The sequence below is a fragment of the Procambarus clarkii genome, chromosome 44 (assembly GCF_040958095.1).
Source record: "Procambarus clarkii isolate CNS0578487 chromosome 44, FALCON_Pclarkii_2.0, whole genome shotgun sequence".
Classification (NCBI taxonomy): Eukaryota; Metazoa; Arthropoda; class Malacostraca; order Decapoda; family Cambaridae; genus Procambarus; species Procambarus clarkii.
Window position 1 is genome coordinate 8,692,500 of NC_091193.1, and position 27,241 is coordinate 8,719,740.

The following is a 27,241-nucleotide window of genomic DNA, read 5'->3' on the forward strand; positions in this document are numbered from 1 at the left end:
GGTGGTGATGGAGTTATGGTAATAGTGAGGTGATGGTGTACCAGTGTGGTATAGTGGTGATGTAGTTATGATAATAGTCATGTAATGGTATATCAATGTAGTATAGTGGTGACGGTGTTATGATAATAGTCATGTGATGGTGAATCAGTGTGGTATTGTGGTGATGTATTTATGATGATAGTCGTGTGATGGTGTATGAAGGTGATGGTGAGCGTGACGATGGAGTAACGAGTGTGATCATTGTCCACAGAGAGCAGCAAGTGCCCCACGCCGGGATGTAACGGGTCGGGGCACGCCACCGGGCTCTACTCCCACCACCGCTCCCTGTCCGGCTGTCCCAGGAAGGACAAGGTCACCCCGGAGAGTAAGTCACCTTCTCACTATCCTGTGTGATGGGGATTTTTTAGCATCACCTAGTTAGCTTTTTTGACACACTGTACTCCACTTCATATAGTCTAGGGCAGCTGCACTAATGCAGATGTACCTCATGTATTAATAAAAAAAAATGACCATTGACATATGTGGAGCCAGTTATGCATTGTATTTCAAAATACATTAAAATCAGTATTTCTATTTATTTTTATTTGAGAACTCTTAATTAAAGTTAAGTATTTTTTATTTGTAATTGATTAGATTTAAGAATTTGCAAGTTTTAGATAAATGCTGCTGTTTAAACCATTATAATTTGAGCATCATAAGCACCAGACTTATTTGGAGGCTGTTCACTTCATAGCGCCATATTTAAACTTTTTTTATGGTATTGATAATAATCAGTAGGCCTACACGGTGCTATGACCCCACAGTCACAACACACGTCAGCCCCACGTGCTGAGTGTGTTAAGACCACAACACACACACAACAGCCAGGTATATCACCTCTACTCTTGTCCCGCTCTCCAACTCTAACGATGGACCTAGAGAATGGTAATTGTTCTGACAGTAAGACAGTCTTGCACGGTACAGGTATAGGGGGGGGCGTAGTGGAGGGGGGGGGCGTAGTGGAGGGGGGGGCGTAGTGGAGGGGGGGCGGGACACCCCTAACTTGATCAATTATTCATTTGTCTTAATATATCTCCAAGTTCATTATTTATGTTCTTAAGTACAACTTGCCTTCCTGTTGTATTTGATTTGAAGTTTTAACTTGTAATGGACTTTGAAGATATTTAAATTGGAATATTTGTGTGTTTTTTGTCAAGATTCATTTGTCTCCAAAAATCTCAGATCGATATTTTGTCAAGTTACTTGATCACAAAGAGTCACAGGAACACTGTGAGTCACAGGAACACTGTGAGTCACAGGAACACTGTGAGTCACAGCAACACTGTGAGTCACACTCTGCTCGTCTACAAGATAGTTACATCACATTAATATGTGTGTTCTTCCCTTTATGTTTCTTAATTGTTTAGAAGGATGTCTCGCGCCTGTTGTGACACAGCTCTCTACAACCGCACAACTGTTCCTTAATTGTAATTTGAAATCATTTGAACTCTAACCCCACTAAATGGTGAGAGTGACAGTCAGTTTCCCAGACATATTCCTGTTCACCTCCCGCCATATATCTCCCCCCTCCCCCTTCCTTTCTCAGTAAACACCCCCTCCTTCCCATCCCCACCTTCAACTCTTCTTCCTCCACCCCCCTGCCCCCCCCATCCTCCCCCCCCCTGCTTCTACAGTCTCCCAAGTTGAGGTAAACCATACTTTGTTTTTGGTCTACATCTATACGTAGTGAGAGAATCTTACTCAGTTAATATATTCTAAGTAATATATAGACACACACACACACACACACTAAGAACTCGACATGACCCAGCCAGGATTCGAACCCATGATGTCCAGGATCACCCCTGAACGTGCACGGTACCGTGACCACCGCCCCATTGAGCGTCATTAGACGATCAATGGTGCGGTGGTCTAATCGGAGGCAGGTATTTAATCAGCCTCAGGTGTATGATCAGTGACAAGTGTTTAATCAGTAAGGTAGAGTAGTGAGGTAGGGAGGCGTGTAGTTACCTGAGGGAGGTGGTGTCCGCAGTTCTCGCCGCCCACGAGACCATCGTCAAGTGCCCGACGCCCGGCTGCTCGGGGCGAGGCCACGTCAACCAGTCGAGGCACTGCCACCGGTCCCTCTCCGGCTGCCCCGTCGCCGCCGCCTCCAAACAGGCCGCCAGACACGCCCGCCAACGCATGGCCCTTCTGCAGCAGCCACACATCCCACTACAGCAGACAGGTAGGTACGGCGGTGGCGCTTCTTGCGCTCAGTTGGGAAGCGTTCATAATCACTTTTCATTTCCAGTTTGTGAAACAGTGACAATAGAAATTTCGAACACAGGAAGTGAAGAAATGGTTGATAGTTACTGAGCCAAATGACCAAACCACACACACACCAGAAGATGAAGAGACGACGACGTTTCGGTCCGTCCTGGACCATTCTCAAGTCGATTGACTTGATAAGGGTCCAAGACGGACAGAAACGTCGTCGTCTTGTGTGTAATTTCGTCATCACATCTTCAGCCACGGTATTGTGACTCATCGTCTCCATACTGATCCAAATATCCCTCAACATCGCTATAAATGCTTCACACTTGTGATGTAAATACAAATAATTGCCAACAGAGCCTAAACATCTAGCCTTATCTATGCCTAACTATAAACAGAAATCAATATGCTCGAGAATGTCTGTTTTTTCTCTGTTCAAGGATAAAAACAGACGCTTAAAGCTGGCATCATCCAACTTTTCAAGATGACACATGGGCGGTATGTGATTGTCACAGGTTGCTCGGGATAGGCCACATTGCTCAGCTTTTAATAAATATCGGCTCCCCACAGCGATTTTGATGAAGTTTGAAATCGAAGATTTTATTTGCGTAGAGTATTGACTAATATTTTCTTCTTTTTTTTAATACTATTACATTTTCTGTGCCAAAAATAGAGAGGGGGGAAGGTGTAGATGGGGGAGGTTATGTGAAGAGAGAGGGGAGATAGGGGAAAAGAGCAGTAGACAGGTGGATGGTGCTAAAATAGAAGAGTGGGTGGGTGTTTCAGTAGACAGTCCCGTGCTGCTGCAGTAGACAGATGGTGGTGCTACAAAATTTGGCTAACTATTATCGTATACTGTGTGGTTATAAACGACAGTAATCTCTTTGTTTATACATTGAGAAGTGTGGTGTATATACCATAGTACCACATTGAGAAGTGGGGTGTATATACCATAGTACCACACTGAGAAGTGTGGTGTATATACCATAGTACCACATTGAGAAGTGTGGTGTATATACCATAGTACCACACTGAGAAGTGTGATGTATATACCATAGTACCACACTGAGAAGTGGGGTGTATATTCCATAGTACCACACTGAGAAGTGTGGTGTATATACCATAGTACCACACTGAGAAGTGTGGTGTATATACCATAGTACCACACTGAGAAGTGTGATGTATATACCATAGTACCACACTGAGAAGTGGGGTGTATATTCCATAGTACCACACTGAGAAGTGTGGTGTATATTCCATAGTACCACACTGAGAAGTGTGGTGTATATACCATAGTACCACACTGAGAAGTGGGGTGTATATTCCATAGTACCACATTGAGAAGTGTGGTGTATATTCCATAGTACCACACTGAGAAGTGTGGTGTATATACCATAGTACCACACTGAGAAGTGGGGTGTATATACCACAGTACCACATTGAGAAGTGTGGTGTATATACCATAGTACCACACTGAGATGTGTGATGTATATACCATAGTACCACACTGAGAAGTGGGGTGTATATTCCATAGTACCACACTGAGAAGTGTGGTGTATATACCATAGTACCACACTGAGAAGTGTGGTGTATATACCACAGTACCACACTGAGAAGTGTGGTGTATATACCACAGTACCACACTGAGAAGTGGGGTGTATATACCACAGTACCACATTGAGAAGTGGGGGGTATATACCACAGTACCACATTGAGAAGTGGGGTGTATATACCACAGTACCACACTGAGAAGTGGGGTGTATATACCACAGTACCACATTGAGAAGTGGGGTGTATATACCACAGTACCACATTGAGAAGTGGGGTGTATATACCACAGTACCACACTGAGAAGTGGGGTGTATATACCACAGTACCACATTGAGAAGTGGGGTGTATATACCACAGTACCACATTGAGAAGTGGGGTGTATATACCACAGTACCACACTGAGAAGTGGGGTGTATATACCACAGTACCACATTGAGAAGTGTGGTGTATATACCACAGTACCACACTGAGAAGTGGGGTGTATATACCACAGTACCACATTGAGAAGTGGGGTGTATATACCATAGTACCACATTGAGACGCCGTATATTGTTTGGGTGGCATTGCTGCCAGTCTCATATCTTCCCTTGAGTATCATTAAATTTTATTTTTTATACAATAAAACTGGCAATACAATTTACAGATTGTAATACAACTGTAATACAATTGTAATGACGTGGTGAGGCCGGAGTTGACTCACTCCTAGACTGCTTGACATGGTTCTAGCGTCTTGACTGTTGACAGTACTCCAACAGTCACACATTACAACATACGTCAGCATGAGGGATCTGTTGTAACTTACTGGTTCATATAAACCAGTTAGAGCACTCCTGTAGCATGTATTCTGCCAGTGCCTCTATAGCAAGTGGCGTAAACATTGCCTGAAGTGTCTTTACTGTTGGAATGAGGTGATTGATGGAAACTTTCAAGATGTTAAAGCTAGATTTTGCCAATGAATAACTATATTTTAAATAAATCTTTACCCTGAGTGTGGGAAGACCTAACTAACATGAACTTGCTTATCCACAGCCCCGACGTCAGACCGCCTGCTGAGACCCGTGTGCTTGGTGAAGCAGCTGGACTTCTCGCAGCCGTCGCTGCCTCTTCTCCCGGGTGCCGGCGCTCCTGCCACTTCCACAGCCTCAGCCACTAATATCTCTCCGGCCTTCCCAGGCACCTCAGCGGATGAGCTAACTAACCAGCATTTAAGTGCTGAACTTTCCCCCAAACCCCTGTCCCTTGTAGCCTCTACATCTGCGTCCACCGCGTCCGACTCCGCGTCACCGCTTGTGCTAGCAAAGACAGAAACTTGCGTAACGTCTTCCACGTCATCCAAACCATCAACGACAAATTTTTCCAGCGCGCCCTCCCCACAGGGGTTTGCCTCCCTGTGCTCCCCAGCACCAGACGAAGACGCAGGCTCTTCTGCTGCCTCGCCCCCTCCATCAGCTGTAAGTCCCTCCTCCATTCTTAAAACTGCCGGGATTTGTTCGACCAGTTTCGCGGGAACTTCTTCCGCCACTTCGAGCACAAGTGTTGAGGCGCGGTCTTGTGATCGCGACCCCTTGATGGAGACGTCAACGGTGCCGCCCCCAGCAGCCCGCGACCCTCCCGGTCTCCGCCCCCAGGATCCTCCCAAGACCTGTATGGAGGAGGTGGCAGGGGGAGGCAGGCTTGCCCTCACCCCCACCAACAATAACAACACCACCACGACCAATAATAACAATAACAACAGTAACAGTAGCAACCATAGTGGTAGCATCACCACAACCACAACAAGCTCCAGTAACAGCAATAGTAACAACAACAGCAGCAGATCTCTCAGCCACAGCCCTCACAAAGGTCTCACGTCACTAGACTCGTCTGTCAAGGCAACAGAGAACACAGGGTTGGGCTGTTTCGGCTACAAAGGCGAAGACGAGGCGGGATTAATCCGGCCGGCAGCCATCACGGAGGTACGGGCAAGTGATGCGCGGTTTGACCTCCCACACTCCTACACCACGCTCGACCTAGACCGCCAGGCCGCCATCCCTGTGTCACAGCCACACATGCCGCCCACGCCAACAACGTTCGACACAACCGTCGCTGGCGGTGGATCCTTACAAGGGGGATCCATCACCCCAATGACCCCGGCTCCGGGTTCCCTCGTGGGCGGTAATGGTCCTCTTCTTCCACATGGCCCTTTCGACGCCCTGAAGCCGCCCGTGTCCTCGGAGTATCCCATCACAACCACCCACAACAGTTTCTTCATGAACAAGGCGTGTGGAGCAGAAGTAAAACTGAACGACACAACGCCCTGTTCGGTGGCCTGCATGCCGCCAGTCCCACCCAACTCAATGTACCAAAGGTTAGTTTTAACACACATGAACACCCCATCACTTTAATATAGAACACCTTCCTGGAATAACCACATGCGTAGAGACCTTCATGCGCATGAATACAACATGACAGTGCGCTTGTTGCGTGTGTGGGGCGGTCAAGCTAGGTGACACAGTGCGCCCCAGAGTACTGTGTCCAAGGCTGGTGGTGAGCAATCACCACTCTGCCTTACCACGCCACGTAGCACCACAGAGAACACTCTTCGCCTAACATTTACTCTTTCTTTGCTTGCCACATACATTGTTCTATATTTGGGGGGCCCTGGACGCATTACTTTCCTTCAGTTATCATAAGTGTTCATCATTCTCTCTTCCCGCAGCCCCGGATATCGCTACGACAGCTCGGCAATTAATCTGAGCGTCAAGACCTCGGCTCTCGGACCTAACCCCATGTCCCCAGCCAATGTTATGGACCTTTCGGGTCCCATGGGTACCGGAGGTCCCATGGTAACGTCACCACACTACCCAGGGCCAGGCGTGTCCCCTTGTTACAGCGGACCCCAACTGGTGTCTCCCGGCAGCTCTCATGACTCGCAACACACCAACCAGACCCTCGACCTCTCCCTCGCACGACCTCCGGGCTCGCTCAGGTATTACACACACACACGCACACACACACACACACACACACACACACACACACACACACACACACACACACACACACACACACACACACACACACACACACACACACTTAGGGGCCTCGTAGCCAGGTGGATAGCGCGCAGGATTCGTAATTCTGTGGCGCGGGTTCGATTCCCGCACGAGGCAGAAACAAATGGGCAAAGTTTCTTTCACCCTGAATGCCCCTGTTACCTAGCAGTAAATAGGTACCTGGGAGTTAGTCAGCTGTCACGGGCTGCTTCCTGGGGTGTGTGTGTGTGTGTGGTGTGGAAAAAAAAAAAAAAAAAAAAAGTAGTTAGTAAACAGTTGATTGACAGTTGAGAGGCGGGCCGAAAGAGCAAAGCTCAACCCCCGTAAAAACACAACTAGTAAACACACACGCACACAATGGAGTCCATATCTAGTCAAGCATAAGACTAAACTGGAAAAGGTTCAAAGGTTTGCCACCAGACTAGTACCCGAACTGAGAGGTATGAGTTACGAGGAGAGACTACGAGAATTAAACCTCACGTCACTGGGACACAGAAGAGTTAGAGGGGACATGATCACCACATACAAGATTCTCAAAGGAATTGGTAGGGTAGAAAAGGACAAACTATTTAACACAAGGGGCACATGCACTAGGGGGGACAGGTGGAAATTGAGTGCCCAAATGAGCCATAGAGACGTTAGAAAAAAAAATTCAGTGTCAGAGTAGTAGACAAATGGGATGCATTAGGCAGTGATGTGGTGGAGACGGACTCCATACACAGCTTCATGTGTAGATATATGATAGAGCCCAGTAAGCTCTGGAATCTGTACACCAGTTGAATGACAGTTGAGAGGCGGGACCAAAGAGCCAGAGCTCAACCCCCGCAAGCTCAACTAGGTGAGTACACACACACACACACACATGGCAGCTCAAGTTCAACCCGAGTAAATGCAAAGTAATGAAACTTGGCGGCGGAAACAGCAGGCCAGACACAGGATGCAGAATAGGAGATGAAGTACTTAATGAAACGGACAGAGAGAAAGATCTAGGGGTTGATATCACACCAAACCTGTCTTCTGTAGCCCACGTAAAAAGAATTGCGTCTGCGGCATACACGAGGCTGGCTAACATCAGAACAGCATTCAGGAACCTATGTAAGGAATCATTTAGAATCTTGTATACCACATATGTAAGACTAATACTGGAGTATGCGGCCCCAGCATGGAGCCCGTATCTTGTCAAGCACAAGACGAAGCTGGAAAAAGTTCAGAGGAATGCCACTAGACTAGTCCCAGAACTAAGAGACATGAGTTACGAGGAAAGGCTGCGGGAAATGCACCTTACGACACTGGAAGACAGAAGAGTGAGGGGAGACATGATCACTACCTACAATATCCTCAGGGGAAATGACAGGGTTGACAAGGATAAGCTATTCAACACTGGCGGCACGCGAACAAGGGGACACAGGTGGAAACTGAGTACCCAAATGAGCCACAGGGACGTTAGAAAGAACTTGTTCAGTGTCAGAGTAGTTAACAGGTGAAATGCATTAGGCAGTGATGTGGTGGAGGCTGACTCCATACACAGTTTCAAATGTAGATATGATAGAGCCCAGTAGGCTTAGGAACCTGTACACCTGTTGATTGACGGTTGAGAGGTGGGACCAAAGAGCCAGAGCTCAACCCCCGCAAGCACAATTAGAGTACAATTAGGTGATTACCCACTCACACACTCTCGCTCTCTCATACTCATGTAGTTGCTCTCTCTCTCTCATACTCACTCATACACTCTAACGCTGCACTCTTATTAAAACTTATTTACACAAAAAAAATACAGTTGAGACTGTAGAGAGGAATGATTAGATCTTAAGGACTCCTTGCAAGACGTTGATTATTGCCTACAACTTGTTAATAAGTTAACACTAATTTGACATTTTGGATTTGAATTTGACATCAATGGACAATTGATTTATCCCGTAATAATTAACTTTGTATAACAAGTTGATGTTCAAGCATGACCTAACGTATATATATATATATATATATATATATATATATATATATATATATATATATATATATATATATATATATATATATATATATATATATATATATATTCTTTGATGACTTATTGATGTCTTGTGGATTATTAATAGAAATAATTTGAGATGCAGCCATGGAAATGTATTTATAATCAAAATGGTTCTATAAATGGATAGAAATATAATTCACCAGGTCGTTCCTCCCCAGTGGGCCGACCAGCCCAGAATACAGCCCTCCCTCGCGCCTCGGGTCAGGGTACCCAGGGGGCGGCGCGCCCTTCCAACAGCCACCAGGGATAGATGAGCAGACGGAGCCCGTGGACTTCTCCTCGCCTGCCGAACCTGTCAATTTCAGCCTGGCGCGGCCCCTCGAGTACGGCGTCACCCCCGACTACTCCCGCGCCCCCACCGCCCCCGCCTGCCCTCCCCACGACAACTCCTACGCCACCACCCCCGACAGAACCCACGACTTTAGGAATATGAACGGTGAGCTGGTGACCCGTGCCCTCCTACTGGGGCCTGGTGACCCGTGCCCATACTGGGACTTGGTGATCCGTGCCCCCATACTGGGGCCTGGTGACCCGTGCCCTCCTACTGGGGCCTGGTGACCCGTGCCCATATAGGGGCCTGGTGATCCGTGCCCTCCTACTGGGGCCTGGTGACCCGTGCCCCTAAACTGGGGCCTGGTGACCCGTGCCCCCTACTGGGGCCTGGTGATCCGTGCCCCATACTGGGGCCTGGTGATCCGTGCCCCATACTGGTGCCTGGTGACCCGTGCCCCCTACTGGGGCCTGGTGACCCGTGCCCTCCTACTGGGGCCTGGTGACCCGTGCCCCCATACTGGGACCTGGTGATCCGTGCCCCATACTGGGACCTGGTGATCCGTGCCCCATACTGGGACCTGGTGATCCGTGCCCCATACTGGGACCTGGTGATCCATGCCCATACTGGGACCTGGTGACCACAGTAGTCGAGATCTCTCGACTCCTCCTGGAGGTTCCTTAAGGGGGGAATCCTTCCTTGTTAATGTGTCTTTGAATGTTGCTCAACATTACTAACATTAATGGCTTTAAATGTTCCTCAACCGTGTTAACATCTGTTTCTTGAAATTTCACAAATCTTCCCTAACACGTAAATCTTTAAGAGACGTAAATGCTGCTAACATCTGAATCTTGAAGGAACAGTAACGATAACTTACATATAGGATCTTTGAGTAGTTTTAATAAAAACTGCCACTGCATCAGTCTTTAAGTAACAGAAGCATTGTTACCATCTTAATCTTTATACAACACTAAAAATTACTAATATCTGAAACTAATAATGTTTACTCTGCTAGTGCCAACTAGCCTCTGCTAATCTCTGCTAATCTCTGCTAATCCCCACATCACCTTCAACCACTTAGTAAGCTTTCTTACCTCCACTGATCCACTCTTAATCCCACTAACACCCACTTACTCCCAGTAATCCTTCTTACTCATATCTCCATCTTATCCTCCTCTTCTTTACTATCCTCATTTGCTCTTGTTAATCCCAACTATCCTATACTGACAGTTGCTCAACTGCACTGACCTTATTAATCCCTACTGACCCGACCTAGCCCCTTCCTGCGCCATATTGGGTCTTCTAACCCACTATCTATAATCCTGTAACCCACTATCTATAATCCTGTAACCCACTATCTATAATCCTGTAACCTCCTATCTATGATCTTCTAACTCATAATAGGGTTTACTTCCCCCTATAACCCCCTGCTACTACCAATAATTCTAATAATCCATACTAACCCTTACTAACCTTAACTAATACGTACTGATTCATATTTACCCATTACTATCCTTACTGTTCCCTTACTATCCCCAACTAACCTTTGCTAACTCTAACCTCTTATAACTCCAACTAATGTGTCACCTAATGTCAAACTATCCCAAGTATCCCCACAACCCCTCTATTAACCCCTTACTTATCCCACAAACCCCTACTAACCCCCACAAACCCCTAATAGCCCCTATTAACCCCAACTAACCCCAACTAACCCTTACTAACCCTTACTAACCCCTACTAACCCTTACTAACCCTTACTAACCCCTACTAACCCTTACTAACCCTTACTAACCCCTACTAACCCCTACTAACCCTTACTAACCCCTACTAACCCCTACTAACCCTTACTAACCCTTACTAACCCCTACTTTCCCCATCTAACCCCTACTAACCTCCCTACTAACCCCTACTAACCCCCCTACTAACCCCTACTAACCCCCCTACTAACCCCCCTACTAACCCCTACTAACCCCTACTAACCCCCCTACTAACCCCCCTACTAACCCCCCTACTAACCCCCCTACTAACCCCTACTAACCCCTACTAACCCCCCTACTAACCCCTACTAACCAGGCTACAACACCATGACCACACGACCCTACGACGTGACTAGCGCCTACAACGCGGGCTACATGGGCTACCAAGGCTACCAGGGCGGCTACATGGGCGCCGGCAGCTACGGGGCTACGATGGCCGGAGACTACATGACCACCAGCGCCTGCACCACGCCCTACCAGCTCTCCCCCTCGCGGTCACAGCCCCCGCCCACGCCCATGCCTGATAGGTACGCCCATCCCCCCTTATTCTGTTTCCCACGCCCGTGGTCGGCACTTATATATTTTTGACGTAAAATATTAAATTGATTATTATCAAGCATTTTTTTTATTTAACTTAAGAATAAAAGTCTACGTAGCTAAGTTCGAGCATTTCATTTTGCTCCTTTCTATAGTTTAACTTTTTGTTATCATTTTTGGCTACGAATAAAAAGTCACAGTACAATCATTTAAGTAAAAGACATAACGTTGTAAGTGTTAATTTAGAGCACTGTGGATTGTGTGTTAATATCCAACATGAAAATTTGGAAATAGACTAAAAAAAAAAAGTTCCTAAGGCCAACCTTCGCCAGGGGCCGGAAGCTGTATCCAAATCCAGGCAACTCCTTGGGTAAACAACGTTGATGTAACAGTAAATCAACGTTGATAACGTTGATCTGACGGAGATTAGACGTTACTTGAGTCTATTCCGCCCGCTGGGGTGACCGTTCAGTCCTTAATCTTCGTTATGAAGCTACTGGTACTCTGGAGTCAGCCAGCGAGCTGACCACAGAGGCCCCTCCCCTGGTGTGTGGGAGTCACGGCTGACCACGGAGGACCAGGTGTAGGAGTAATACTGTAGAGTGTATGTAGTGTTGTCCTCACAAGGCAGAGTTCGCGTGACCCCTCACAGTTGTCCTCACAAGGCAGAGTTCGCGTGACCCCTCACAGTTGTCCTCACAAGGCAGAGTTCGCGTGACCCCTCACAGTTGTCCTCACAAGGCAGAGTTCGCGTGACCCCTCACAGTTGTCCTCACAAGGCAGAGTTCGCGTGACCCCTCACAGTTGTCCTCACAAGGCAGAGTTCGCGTGACCCCTCACAGTTGTCCTCACAAGGCAGAGTTCGCGTGACCCCTCACAGTTGTCCTCACAAGGCAGAGTTCGCGTGACCCCTCACAGTTGTCCTCACAAGGCAGAGTTCGCGTGACCCCTCACAGTTGTCCTCACAAGGCAGAGTTCGCGTGACCCCTCACAGTCCTGTAGGGAGGCTGCTGGATACTGTGTTCTCACGTTCACGTGCGGGGAAGGCATCCTGATGTCCTTGAAATATTAGCACGTAATATTATTGACGGTGAAGATGAGGGAGCGTGTCGACATGGATATCTTACACTGCTACTCCAATGTGTCCCTTTAACACACCTTTATTTTTTTCAAGACGGTATGCGATTACCGGTCAACGGTCTGTTATATCACGACGTTTAACATTACCTGTCAACGGTCTGTTATATCACGACGTTTAACATTACCTGTCAACGGTCTGTTATATCACAACGTTTAACATTACCTGTCAACGTTCTGTTATATAACAACCAGCAAAATAAGTTTATAAGGTGTATTTCAAAACCATTATGATCAAGAATTACAAATAGGCATTACATTTGCTGAGCGACTTAATTATATAATTGTCATCTCTTGCATTACCACTGAAAATGCGACCTACCTCAGTAGGCAGTTTCCAAGAGAAACGGAAATTCAAACGTAAATACCAACGTTGATTCAACGTTTAGTTAACGTTAGTCTTGGGTACTGTACCCACTTAGATGTTGGTAAAGTGAGCATCAAGGTGATGACTCGAGACAATACTCGTGGTTGATCAAATATCATCAGTGTGAGAGATGATAGTGAGCATGAGGCTGCTCTCCGTCTTGACAGTGTTGTGTGTGTGTGTCGGACATTTATCATTGAGCTGAAACAAAGCTGTTGGACAGAAGGTGCAGTTGTCAGCATGGCTTACTATCAACACAAATAGCTCTTTGATATCAGCCATACTTGTCTATGGCTAAAGATGCATTGAATTCACAAGTACAATCATTATATAACTATGATGACTGACGGCCACCGGCGTGAACCATAGGCCTGAACATCTGGAAAGTCATAATATTCCTTCTACACTACAACTCTTATCTAAACTTACTAGAATTCTGCGAGGTTTACATCGTGGATTTGCTCCATTCTCTTTATTAGCTTGGAAGACATCTCCCAGTCCTCCAGGATGTCTGACTATGACCTCCTCCCCAGTAACAGCGTGCGCCCCTACTCTAGGAGTGCTGGCAGCCGTCGGGACGGCAAGGAGCTCATACAGTGTCCGACGCCAGGCTGCGACGGCATGGGTCACGTCACCGGCAACTACGCCACCCACCGCAGGTTAGTGGACGCCCCCGGTAACGTGAAGGCACACACTCTGCTCACTGGATCCTTGGGGGGTGTGCCTAGGTGTGACCTCAAAACATTAGATCCCATATATTTGTTTTGATGTAAGTGACAAGGTCGAAGGTGTAGGAGATATGGCCAAGTAAGGTTCCTCTCTATCCTTTTGTTCGTTAACTAAGTGTATAAACTTCAAGGTGGCTCAGCATTGTCTTGACAAACACCTTTCCTTCACTTTTCATGAATTAAGAAACAAGACTAGGATTGAGGAAGGAGGAAGGACGCCGGCGGAAGCTTCAATATTGCTGGTGTGTGTAAAGGGCGGACAGATGAGTGTGTGTGTAGTGATATCTTCAACGCCAGTATCAGGTCCACTATGCCACTCACGAAGGCAATGTTTTGGTAATGTAGGTTCCTAGGGAGGGCACTGTTGTTGTTGGCCAGTCACAGTGTAAGTCCAGGGGGAAGTGTTACCGCTCCAGCCCATTCACGAGATAGAAAGGTACATCTCCTTCACCTGGCTGGATATTTGAGAGCCTGTTGCATCTTAACGGAAGTATAGTGAGGTTGTGAGTATACTACTGACACTACGATGGACCGCTGCAGCTCCTCCTGTTACTAACCTAACTATTGTATACGTGACGTCCTCAGCAACACATAAATATCACTTAGGTTTAAACCTCATGGAAGGTTCATATGTTCCAGACAGTTTCTGTTAACCTTGGAGTATCTGGTGGTTCTACGACACCACTGCCGGAGAGAGAGAGAGAGAGAGAGAGAGAGAGAGAGAGAGAGAGAGAGAGAGAGAGAGAGAGAGAGAGAGAGAGAGAGAGAGAGAGAGAGAGAGAGAGAGAGAGAGAGAGAGAGAGAGAGAGAGAGAGCTATATCAGGCTACAACCGTGCCCCCATACTCTCTCTCATTGAGAGAGAGAAAGAAAGAGAAAGAGAGGCTATAGTGTATATAATAGTCACGTTATATATTTATGTACTTATTTTAGATATATCCTGTCTGCTTCTAGCACAGTAGATAGATATCGGAACCTAAAGGAAACAACACATTATTGCACAAACAGCCTCATATTTTCCTACGACAAATAAATAGGTAATTGAGCTTGGAACTCATCTTTTTAATCCACTCTCACGAAGGCCAAAATTGACCTCGGATGCCTGTGTGGGCACAAGCACTGGCCCTTGATAGACGGATAGATAGATGGCGGGATAGATGAACAGATAAATGGTTAGATGGATGGACAGATGGTTAAATGGATAGATAGATGGGCAGATGGGAAACGGACCGACCCGGACAATGCCAGGTATCCCCCTAGTATACAACAAGAAAGAATGACTGACTGTCTGTCTGCTGTTCGAAGCTGGAAGCCACACGGCTGGGGCCAGCCTCACCCAAATTGGCAGCGGGAGTAGTCTGAGGTACGGGATGAACATAGGCTTGTCGGCGTCGCCAGAATTAAAAACCCGAACAGCGTACCGAGGTCACATTCAGACCCCCAACGACTATTTTTTGGCTTCACAGTTAAATAGCTAGAAAACGACTTAAAAAAAACTTAGTTTTTCTTATGGTAATATGTAGAATTATTCACTGATCTCTAGAAAAATGACATAAACTTTCTTTTATCAATAATTTGCCCGTACTCGCATAAAGCAGATGATTCTTTCACAGCTTGAAAATATTTCTTAAGACGCGGTTGTTTATCACAATAAGGGGTAACTATACTTTCTTAGTATTTTACACTAAGTTCCTGACGACCACTCGCACATTTGACAATTATATTTTGCTATATAAAAGACAGACACAGACCGACAGAGACAGACACACACAGAGAGACAGTGACTCAGAGAGGCAGAGACGGAGATAGAGACAGACAGTAGATAGATGGATGGACAGAGTGATGGATAGATAAGAGTTATAGATAAGTAGATGGATTAATAGATAGTTGGACAGATTTGGACAAATTGATGGATTGGCAGATAAATGGACTGATATATGGGTAGAAAGATGAGTAGGTGTATGGATAGGTAAATGGATGGATATAGTTTGATAGGGAATGGATATATGGAAGGACGGATGAATGGCAGGGGGATAGATAGAGACAGATACACAGAGACAGAAAGACATTGAGAGAGGCAGAGATAAAGACAGGGAGGGACAGAAAGGGGCAGAGAAAGACACAGAAAGTAGATAGATAGATGGATAGAGTGCTGGTTAGATGGCTGTATAGATTGATGGTTAGATGAATAGATTGATGATCAGATGGATAGATGAATAGATTGATGGCTAAATAGATAGATTGATGGTTAAATGGATAGATAGATGGATATTGATGGTTAAATGAATGGATAGACTGATGTATAGATGAATGGATGGATGGATTCATAGATGGGAAGATGGAGGGGATAGATGGATAGATAGATAGATAGATGAATGGATGGATAGTTGGATGGATATATAAATAGACAGATGGATAGATAGAAAAACCACACACACACACACACACACACACACACACACACACACACACACACACACACACACACACACACACACACACACACACACACACACACATATGTATATATATATATATATATATATATATATATATATATATATATATATATATATATATATATATATATATCGACCTATACAACAAGCAAATCAAAATAATTTTTTTTATTTCTTACCAGACAGCACTTATAGGAGAATCATTATCCATGTACGTAAATATGTGTAGATATACTGAGCTACTTAACTCATCACTGGTTTACTGCGAGCAACAGGTGTTCACTCATCATTACTCCCTATGACCGCTCCAAGCAACAGCCTGTTGGACCAAGTACTCACAAGTCAAGCCTAGTCCGGGCCGGGGCTTGAGGAGAAGAACAACTCCCAAAACCCCATCCAGGTACAGTCCAGGTACATAAGAGAAGTGAACTCAAGACCTCTAGATTGCCAGGCCGGTTCATTAACCTCTCCTCCTTCACACAGTCTGTAAAGATTGATTTCGAAACGTCTTAAAACCTCGAGAGATAGTTGAAGAAATGTACATGTCATATGTATCTTTACTATAGTAAGGTTCCTACTTATAAATGTCTTTGTTTACACATGATTGTGTTTGTGGGAGTATATATGTACGGGTTTACATGTTGTTGGGGTATAAAACATTCAGTATAACCAGCTGAGCATATGTAAACATTGGCCACCATAAGTTGTGGCCTGAGACACAAGCAAGTGTAAGCAGACGTACAGCACCGACTCCTTCCTAGTCTTGCAGATGCCATAACTGTACATGTGTCGCAAGATATCTTTTCCTTAAAATTAAGTCAGTCACTTGAGCAATAGTTGACATTGTTCACTGACTGGAGACAGGTGTGAGAACATGGCCACTAACTGTATCTCCTACACTTTAATGCGACCTGAGTTTAAATACTCTTTTTTTATGTGTGTAACTTGGGGCTTTTTCATGTTGGTAAAACATATTGTATAAGTTAAGTGAATAGATTTGCATTCAATATTTTCTTGGTTGACTGGCCTGACCACTCTAGGACACCTCTTAACTTGTGGATCTGACCAGTTATTAATATTCATCATGAGAAAGCAAAACATTTGCGTCAATTTTAAGTGTCATTAGAAGTTGCTGGAAGCATATGTGGGTGTGAGGGTAGAATCCTTGGTTGTAAATGTAACATCATTTCAGTTGAATTCAAATCAATGGCATCCTCAATCACAGCAGCACATTAGCAGCTTGGCTGGTTTTCTCAAGATGACATTAAAGTAACATAGAGTGATGTGCCTTCTTTTTTACGGGTGGCTGGGGACTTGTAAACAAAAAAAAAATGTCTTGGTCTATCTTAGGAAACCTTGATATTTATATTTACTGGTTGATAATGTGAATTTTAGAGGTAGAGGCAAAGCTCAGCACCCTGCCATACAGTATTAGTGAAGTTCAACAATCCTTGTGCAGTCATACCAGCCCACTCGTGCTCTACCCAACCACCCATCGTATGTAACCTATTGCACACAGTCTTGGTCAAAAAAATCTTCACCTGGCCAAGTCTATCCTCGCCCCACCATCCAGCCTGTCCGGATGTCCCCGCGCGGATCGCTCGAGTATCCAGCACCAGACCCAAGAGTTGAAGTGCCCCACGCCAGGGTGTGATGGGTCGGGGCATGTGACCGGCAACTACTCCTCCCACCGCTCACTCTCCGGCTGCCCCAGAGCCAACAAGCCCAAGCACAAACCCAAAGACACTCAAGACTCTGAGCCTCTCCGGTGAGTGCCTCATCCTTTGCTTTTGAACTCTTACTATGGTTATCTCAACGAACTTAATAGTATTGTGGAACTAGGGTGTCTACTTCTAAGTACTTTTAAATCCCACTTCTAAAGAAATGACGGGAAACTTTGTTCCTGAAAACAATAATATTTGAAGAACTTAATACAATCAATACCAAAGTTTCACAATCACAAATTCTAGTTCGTAGTTTTTGTGTGTGTGTGTTGCTGTGTATGTACCCGCTTTTGTTGGTTGCCTTCTGAGGACCAGACCTCCCTCCAGCTGACAGTGGCTTGGACCCATGTTATACCGACACTCCCATCTTGGACCTACAGCTTGGCATAACGAAAAGCTTGGATCCATGTCTGAGTGGTGCACTAACCTTGAACCCGTACCCTAGTTACATTCTAGCCTCAGAATCATACTTTGTGATGTTCGAAGCTTGGATCAATGTTTAAAATATGAACTAAGCTCAGACCTTTGTCCTCCTGATTTTAAGCTCGATTGACGTATATACAAACGTTTCTCGTATCAGGAATACACGTCTAAATTATAATATAATTTTGGACGCATGTGTTCATAATATTCTAAGCTTGAAATCGTAGATTAATGAAGTTTGAAGCTTGGATTCATAACACTTGTGCCCAAGATTGAATACATATCCTAGCCATACAGTGGACTTACGTTTTTACCTCACAAATATTCAGAATTCCATGTGGAAGTGAGTGCGCGACAAAGCTTGAGCCTGGTTATTGATGTTTCATCTATATTGGTCGTCACCGTTAACAACGCCTGCATGTACAGTACAATGGATCTAAAGAAAAGTAATAAAGAGCTATTAATTTTCTGAGATGTAATTGTAGAGGTGTTGGTAGTAGAGGCTGAGTGTGAGTACCACAGTAGTGGGTGGTGAGTGAGCCTCCAGCACTGGTCCAAGCTTCACCGTCAGCTGGTGGCGGAGGACTTTCTTGTGCCCTTCACTGTTTTTTTAAAAGTTGGTGTATGGGAGGCCCAATGTAACTGAAGCCCAGTCATCCATGGATAGACCAATTTTCTCAGAAATCAGTAATATGATCTCAGTCTTGCTTTACTCCTTAAATATTAAAGATCAAAATGGTGCTGCGCCAGATTGTAGAGCCATAGATATTTAGTCATCAGTGTGCCAGGGAGCGAGACGGGGGTGACCCCGCCCTCCTCCATGAAGCGCTGCTCTTGCCCCACTCACCTCACATGACCTCACTGACCGCCATTGTGCTGCCCTTAGCTGTCCAGTCCCTGGATGTGATGGGTCGGGGCACTCCACGGGCAAGTTTCTCAGTCACAGGAGGTAAGAAGGCCTGAGCTTACGGGAGCCAGAACCAGACACCACTTGAGGCCTTCACTTCCACTCGTCTGCCACATACATGACTCTAGCGTCACCGGGGTTCTTGCCGTCACATATTGACACCCGTCGTCGCATTAACTGGCAGTAACGTCATGCATAAAGCAAGAGAGGAATAAAGGCGATGAGAGCCTCATTTTAAAGTGCTTGCCTAGAGAATGAAGCCAGTCGTTGAGCAGTAAGTGTAGAGTAATGTTGTGGCGTGTATGTGACGAAGCCAGACGGTGGTGGTGCCTCCAACTGACCTCAAGTGGAGTTGAACCACTGGATCCCACTTACTAGTACCAACATGCTAGTGCCCCTTATCGGACATACTGCATGCTAAGCTGAGAAATAAGTAGCCAACAATTTGGTGATACTGAGAGTGTGTAGTAGTGGGTGCCGCTGGTCAGGTGGCAGACTAACTTGCCCTGGTGTGTATCCCCAGTGCCTCGGGCTGTCCCATCGCCAACCGCAACAAGATGCGCTCCCTCGAGGGGGGCGGGGGGGCAGGGCTGGGCATGGGCATGGGCGTCTCCACTGGGTTAGCTGCCATGGGTGAACCGCGACCTCCACTCCTGGCGGCGTCTTACTCCACGGGCGGCCCCACAGGCCCTCCCGCGGCCGCCCACAGCCTCTTGGCCCGCCCACTCCTCCACCCACTGCAGCCCCCACCAGCCAAGAAGCTCAGGATGGATGACACGTCTATGGTCTTCAAGACAGGTGCGTCCTGCATGCTAATCCACTATACATAGTTGTCCATATTGTCCACACCATACATAGCTGTCCATATTGACCACACCATACATAGCTGTCCATATTGACCACACCATACATAGCTGTCCATATTGTCCACACTATACATAGTTGTCCATATTGTCCACACTATACATAGTTGTCCATATTGTCCACACCATACATAGCTGTCCATATTGACCACACCATACATAGCTGTCCATATTGTCCACACCATACATAGCTGTCCATATTGACCACACCATACATAGCTGTCCATATTGACCACACCATACATAGCTGTCCATATTGACCACACCATACATAGTTGTCCATATTGTCCACACTATACATAGCTGTCCATATTGACCACACCATACATAGCTGTCCATATTGACCACACCATACATAGTTGTCCATACTGACCACACCATACATAGCTGTCCATATTGACCACACCATACATAGCAGTCCATATTGACCACACCATACATAGCTGTCCATATTGACCACACCATACATAGCTGTCTATACTGACCACACCATACATAGTTGTCCGTCGTGCTAGTGAAAGAACACCTAAAGGTAAGAAAATTTATAATTAACAACTGACGAGATGTTGAGATAACCTCACTGGAGATTTGTACTCAGGATGATAAACTGATAATCATAAATCCCATGAGCACTCATAAACCAAACACACATGAGCAGAGGAGGAACTGGATGACAACTGAGAAGGCCTCATAATGGCCGTAAGAGAGATTGTAGTACAAGCAGATAGAGATAAATCATGATTGTTACTACTTGGTGACTTACACTCGAAATCAATAAACTGAGAGGCCTATGAAGCAAGACTGGAGGACATTTGGATTGATAGACGGTGGTGGTGCCATATACTCATATACCTCATCCTGGAGATAATTCTCCATGGGATGTTCCGTCAATACTGGATTTGCTATAAATCAGGAAAGAAGAAGAATAAGTGATATATAACATTATGTACCTTCTTTCCATGGGTATAAGCCACCATGTTCTTTTGGAAATATAATATGCAATGCGTTATTATCATGAAGAGATTGAGAAAAAGGAAGCAGTTGAAAGTTTTGTTTGCTGATGATATTATGGGGAACTTTGAACGTTCTTTAAGGAATTTAATTGGAAACACTTATTGTTCGGCAGAGAAGTAAATGAGATGTATGCCACGTTTTGTGAAATATATGATGAATGCACAACAAAGTTTATACCCAAACAGAGATGCAGAACAAGTGCACGGTAGTCCCTAACTGTCCCTAACTTGTATACCATGCAAGGTGATGGAGAACATCGTGAGAAAAAACCTAGTAATACATCTGGAGAGAAGGGACTTCGTGACACACCACTAACAAGGGTTCAGGGATGGTAAATCTTGCCTCACAGGTTTAATAGAATTCTACGACCAGGTGATAAAGCTTAAGCAAGAAAGAGATGGGTGGGCAGACTGCATTTTCTGGGACTCTCGGAAAGCCTTTGACTCAGTACCCAATAATCGGTACTCGGACCTATCCTGTTTCGGATATATGTAAATGGTCATCCAGAGGGCACACTTATTCCTCTCAATGTTTGTGGATGACGCAAATATTATGAAAAAGATTAAGTCAGAAGAGTATTATGCCTCAGTTTTATGCTTCACGATGACCTGGAGACACTGAAGAAATGGTCTAACAAATGGTTGTTAGAGTTTAACCAAACCAAATGCAAAGTAATAAAGATAGATGCAGGGAGAAGGAAGCTGGATACAAGGTACCGTTTGGGAGATGAAATTCTGTAAGATTCAGAGAATGAGAAAGACCTGGGGATTGATATCACGCCAGACCTGTCCCCTGAAGCCAACTTCAAGAGGATATAATCAGCGGCATACGCGCATTTGGCCAACATAAAAACGGGCTTTAGAAACTTTGAAACTTGTGTAAAGAATCATTCAGAACCTTGATTATCACATGTCAGACTAATCCTGGAGTATGCAGCTCCAGCATGGAGTCCATATCTCGTTAAACGTAAGTCTAAATTCGAGAAGGTTCAGAGGTTTGCCACCAGATTAATATCCGAGCTGAGGGGTATCAGCTACGAGGAGAGTACGGAAACTAAACCTCACGTCGCTAGAAGACAGAGGAGTTAAGAGAGACGTGATCACCACAGAGAAGATTCTCAGATGAATTGACAGGGTAGATAAAAACAGTATTTAACACATGGGGGGGGGGGGGGGTACACGCACTAGGGGGACACAAATTGAGTAGCCAAATGAGCCACAGGGATATTAGAAAGAACTTTTTATTGTTTTATTGTGAGAGTAGCTAACAAATGGAATGAATTAGGCAGTGATGAGGTGTAGGCTGACTCCATACACAGCTTCAAGTGGAGATATGATGGAGATATAGTGTGAGGATGTGGTAGGCTCAGGACAATGGACATCGGTCCATTGAGCCCAGTAGGCTCAGGACATCGATTGATTAACTTTTGAGTAGCGGGACCAAGGAGCCGAAGCTCAACCCGCGCACGCACAGTTAGGCGAGTTCAATTAGGTAAACTACCACACTCTCACACTCAATTACTAGTTCACAAGTGTGGTAGTTCAATTAACTACCACACCCACACTACCACAACCACACTCACACTACCACACAAACACTCACACTACCACACCCACCCTCACATTACCACACTCATCATATTGAGGTTATCTTGAGATGATTTCGGGGCTTTTAGTGTCCCCGCGGCCCGGTCCTCGACCAGGCCTCCACCCCCAGGAAGCAACCCGTGACAGCTGACTAACTCCCAGGTACCTATTTACTGCTAGGTAACAGAGGCATTCAGGGTGAAAGAAACTTTGCCCATTTGTTTCTGCCTCGTACGGGAATCGAACCCGCGCCACAGAATTACGAGTCCTGCGCGCTATCCACCAGGCTACGAGGCCCCACACTACCACCATCACACTACCACACCCACACTCTCACTACCACACCCACCCTCACACTACCACACCCACCCTCACACTACCACACCCACCCTCACACTACCACACTCACCCTCACACTACCACACCCACCCTCACACTACCACACTCACCCTCACACTACCACACCCACCCTCACACTACCACACCCACCCTCACACTACCACACCCACCCTCACACTACCACACCCACCCTCACAACCACAACCACCCTCACACTACCACACCCACCCTCACACTACCACACCCACCCTCACACTACCACACCCACCCTCACACTACCACACCCACACACTCAATACCACACCCACACACTCACTACCACACACACCCTCACACTACCACACACACCCTCACACTACCACACCCACCCTCACACTACCACACCCACCCTCACACTACCACACCCACACACTCAATACCACACCCACACACTCACTACCACACCCACCCTCACACTACCACACCCACCCTAACACTACCACACCCACCCTAACACTACCACACCCACCCTCACACTACCACACCCACCCTCACAACCACAACCACCCTCACACTACCACACCCACCCTCACACTACAACATCCACACTCACACTACCACAACCACCCTCATTCTACCACACCCACCCTCACACTACCACACCCACCCTCACACTACCACACCCACCCTCACAACCACAACCACCCTCACACTACCACACCCACCCTCACACTACAACATCCACACTCACACTACCACAACCACCCTCATTCTACCACACCCACCCTCACACTACCACACCCACCCACACCCACCCTCACACTACCACACCCACCCTCACACTGCCACACCCACCCTCACACTACAACATCCACACTCACACTACCACAACCACCCTCACACTACCACAACCACCCTCACACTACCACACCCACCCTCACACTACCACACTCACCCTCACACTACCACACCCACCCTCACACTACCACATCCACACTCTCACTACCACACCCACCCTCACACTACCACACCCACCCACACACTACCACACCCACCCTCACACTACCACACCCACACTCTCACTACCACAACCACCCTCACACTACCACACCCACCCACACACTACCACACCCACCCTCACACTACCACAACCACCCTCACACTACCACACCCACCCACACACTACCACACCCACCCTCACACTACCACACCCACCCTCACACTACCACACCCACCCTCACACTACCACACCCACCCTCACACTACCACAACCACCCTCACACTACCACACCCTCACAGTACCACAACCACCCTCACACTACCACACCCACCCTCATTCTACCACACCCACCCTCACACTACCACAACCACCCTCACACTACCACACCCTCACACTACCACACCCACCCTCACACTACCACACCCACACTCTCACTACCACAACCACCCTCACACTACCACACCCACACTCACACTACCACAACCACCTTCACACTACCACACCCACCCTCACACTACCACACCCACCCTCACACTATCACACCCACCCTCACACTACCACACCCACCCTCACACTACCACACCCACCCTCACACTACCACAACCACCCTCACGCTACCACAACCACCCTCACACTACCACAACCACCCTCACACTACCACACCCTCACACTACCACACCCACCCTCACACTACCACACCCTCCCTCACACTACCACACCCACCCTCACACTACCACACCCACCCTCACACTACCACAATCACCCTCACACTACCACACCCACACTCACACTACTACAACCTCCCTCAAACTACCACACCCTCACACTACCACACCCTCACACTACCACACCCTCACACTACCACACCCAAACTCTAACTACCACAACTACCCTCACACTACCACACCCACACTCTCACTACCACACCCACCCTCACACTACCACACCCACCCTTACACTACCACACCCACCCTCACACTACCACATCCACCTTCACACTACCACACCCACATACTCACTACCACACCCACTCTTACACTACCACACCCACCCTTACACTACCACACCCACCCTCATACTACCACACCCACCCTCACACTACCACACCCACCCTCACACTACCACATCCACCTTCACACTACCACACCCACCCTCACACTACCACACCCACCCTCACACTACCACACCCACCCTCACACTACCACACCCACCCTCACACTACCACACCCACCCTCACACTACCACACCCACCCTCACACTACCACACCCACCCTTACACTACCACAACCACCCTCTCACTACCACACCCACCCTCACACTACCACACCCACCCTCACACACTACCACACCCACCCTCACACTACCACATCCACCTTCACACTACCACACCCACATACTCACTACCACACCCACCCTTACACTACCACACCCACCCTCACACTACCACACCCACCCTCATACTACCACACCCACCCTCACACTACCACACCCACCCTCACACTACCACACCCACCCTCATACTACCACACCCTCCCTCACACTACCACACCCACCCTCACACTACCACACGCACCCTCATACTACCACACCCACCCTCACACTACCACACTCACCCTCACACTACCACACCCACCCTCACACTACCACACCCACCCTCGTACTACCACACCCACCCTCACACTACCACACCCACCCTTACACTACCCTTACACTACCACACCCACCCTCACACTACCACACGCACCCTCACACTACCACACCCACCCTCACACTACCACACGCACCCTCACACTTCCACACCCACCCTCACACTACCCTTACACTACCACACGCACCTTCACACTACCACACCCACCCTCACACTACCACACCCACCCTCACATTACCACACCCTCCCTCACACTACCACACCCACCCTCACACTACCACACGCACCCTCATACTACCACACCCACCCTCACACTACCACACGCAACCTCACACTACCACACCCACCCTCACACTACCACACCCACCCTCACACTACCACACCCACCCTCACACTACCACACCCACCCTCACTCTACCACACCCACCCTCACACTACCACACCCACCCTCACACTACCACACCCACCCTCACACTACCACACTCACCCTCACACTACCACACCCACCCTTACACTACCCTTACGCTACCACACCCACCCTCACACTACCACACCCACCCTCACACTACCACACCCACCCTCACACTACCACACCCACCCTCACACTCACTACCACACCCACACACTCATTATCACACCCACCCTCACACTACAACACGCACCCTCACACTACCACACCAGCACACTCACTACCACACTCACCCTCACACTACCACACCCACCTTCACACTACCACACCCACCCTCACACCCAGCATGGAGTCCATATCTAGTCAAGCATAAGACTAAACTGGAAAAGATTCAAAGGTTTGCCACCAGACTAGTACCCGAGCTGAGAGGTATGAGCTACGAGGAGAGACTACGGGAATTAAACCTCACTTCGCTGGAAGACAGAAGAGTTAGGCAGGACATGATCACCACATTCAAGATTCTCAAGGGAATTTATAGGGTAGTCAAAGACAGGCTATTTAACACAAGGGGCACACGCACTAGGGAACACAGGTGGAAACTGAGTGCCCAAATAAGCCACAGAGATATTAGAAAGAACTTTTTTAGTGTCAGAGTGGTTGACAAATGCAATGCATTAGGAAGTGATGTGGTGGAGGCTGACTCCATACACAGTTTCAAGTGTAGATATGATAGAGCCCAATAGGCTCAGGAAACTGTACACCTGTTGATTGACGGTTGAGAGGCGGGACCAAAGAGCCAGAGCTCAACCCAACCCAACCAACCCACACACTCACACCCACACGCACACACACATTCCACGCCCACACACACACACATAATGAGGTGAGTACACCCTCACACTACTACACCCACCCTCACACTACCACACCCTCACTACCACACCCATACACAACCACACCCACACACTACCACACACACACACACTACCACACCCACACACGGCACCCACATGGGAGCCGGCCGGCCGAGCGGACAGCACGCTGGACACGTGATCCTGTGGTCCCAGGTTCAATCCCGGGCGCCGGCGAGAAACGATGGGCAGAGTTTCTTTCACCCTATGCCCCTGTTACCTAGCAGTAAATAGGTACCTGGGAGTTAGTCAGCTGTCACGGGCTGCTTCCTGGTGTGTGTGTGTGGTGTGGGAAAAAAAAAAAAG

The 27,241-nt window shown here is 47.2% G+C and overlaps 1 protein-coding gene across 1 annotated transcript in view; it reads left to right on the top strand.

Annotated features, from left to right (window-relative positions):
• The window catches only part of LOC138350246 (myelin transcription factor 1-like), a 57,491-nt gene that overhangs the window by 18,415 nt on the left and 11,835 nt on the right, over window positions 1-27,241 (top strand). Inside the window, exons 2-11 of the mRNA XM_069300627.1 lie at window positions 251-364; window positions 2,033-2,227; window positions 4,837-6,154; window positions 6,506-6,775; window positions 9,021-9,313; window positions 11,222-11,432; window positions 13,480-13,605; window positions 17,652-17,900; window positions 19,166-19,228; window positions 19,710-19,984. Of these exons, the coding sequence (XP_069156728.1) occupies window positions 251-364; window positions 2,033-2,227; window positions 4,837-6,154; window positions 6,506-6,775; window positions 9,021-9,313; window positions 11,222-11,432; window positions 13,480-13,605; window positions 17,652-17,900; window positions 19,166-19,228; window positions 19,710-19,984 (3,114 nt within the window). The remainder of the gene's footprint in view (window positions 1-250; window positions 365-2,032; window positions 2,228-4,836; window positions 6,155-6,505; window positions 6,776-9,020; window positions 9,314-11,221; window positions 11,433-13,479; window positions 13,606-17,651; window positions 17,901-19,165; window positions 19,229-19,709; window positions 19,985-27,241) is intronic.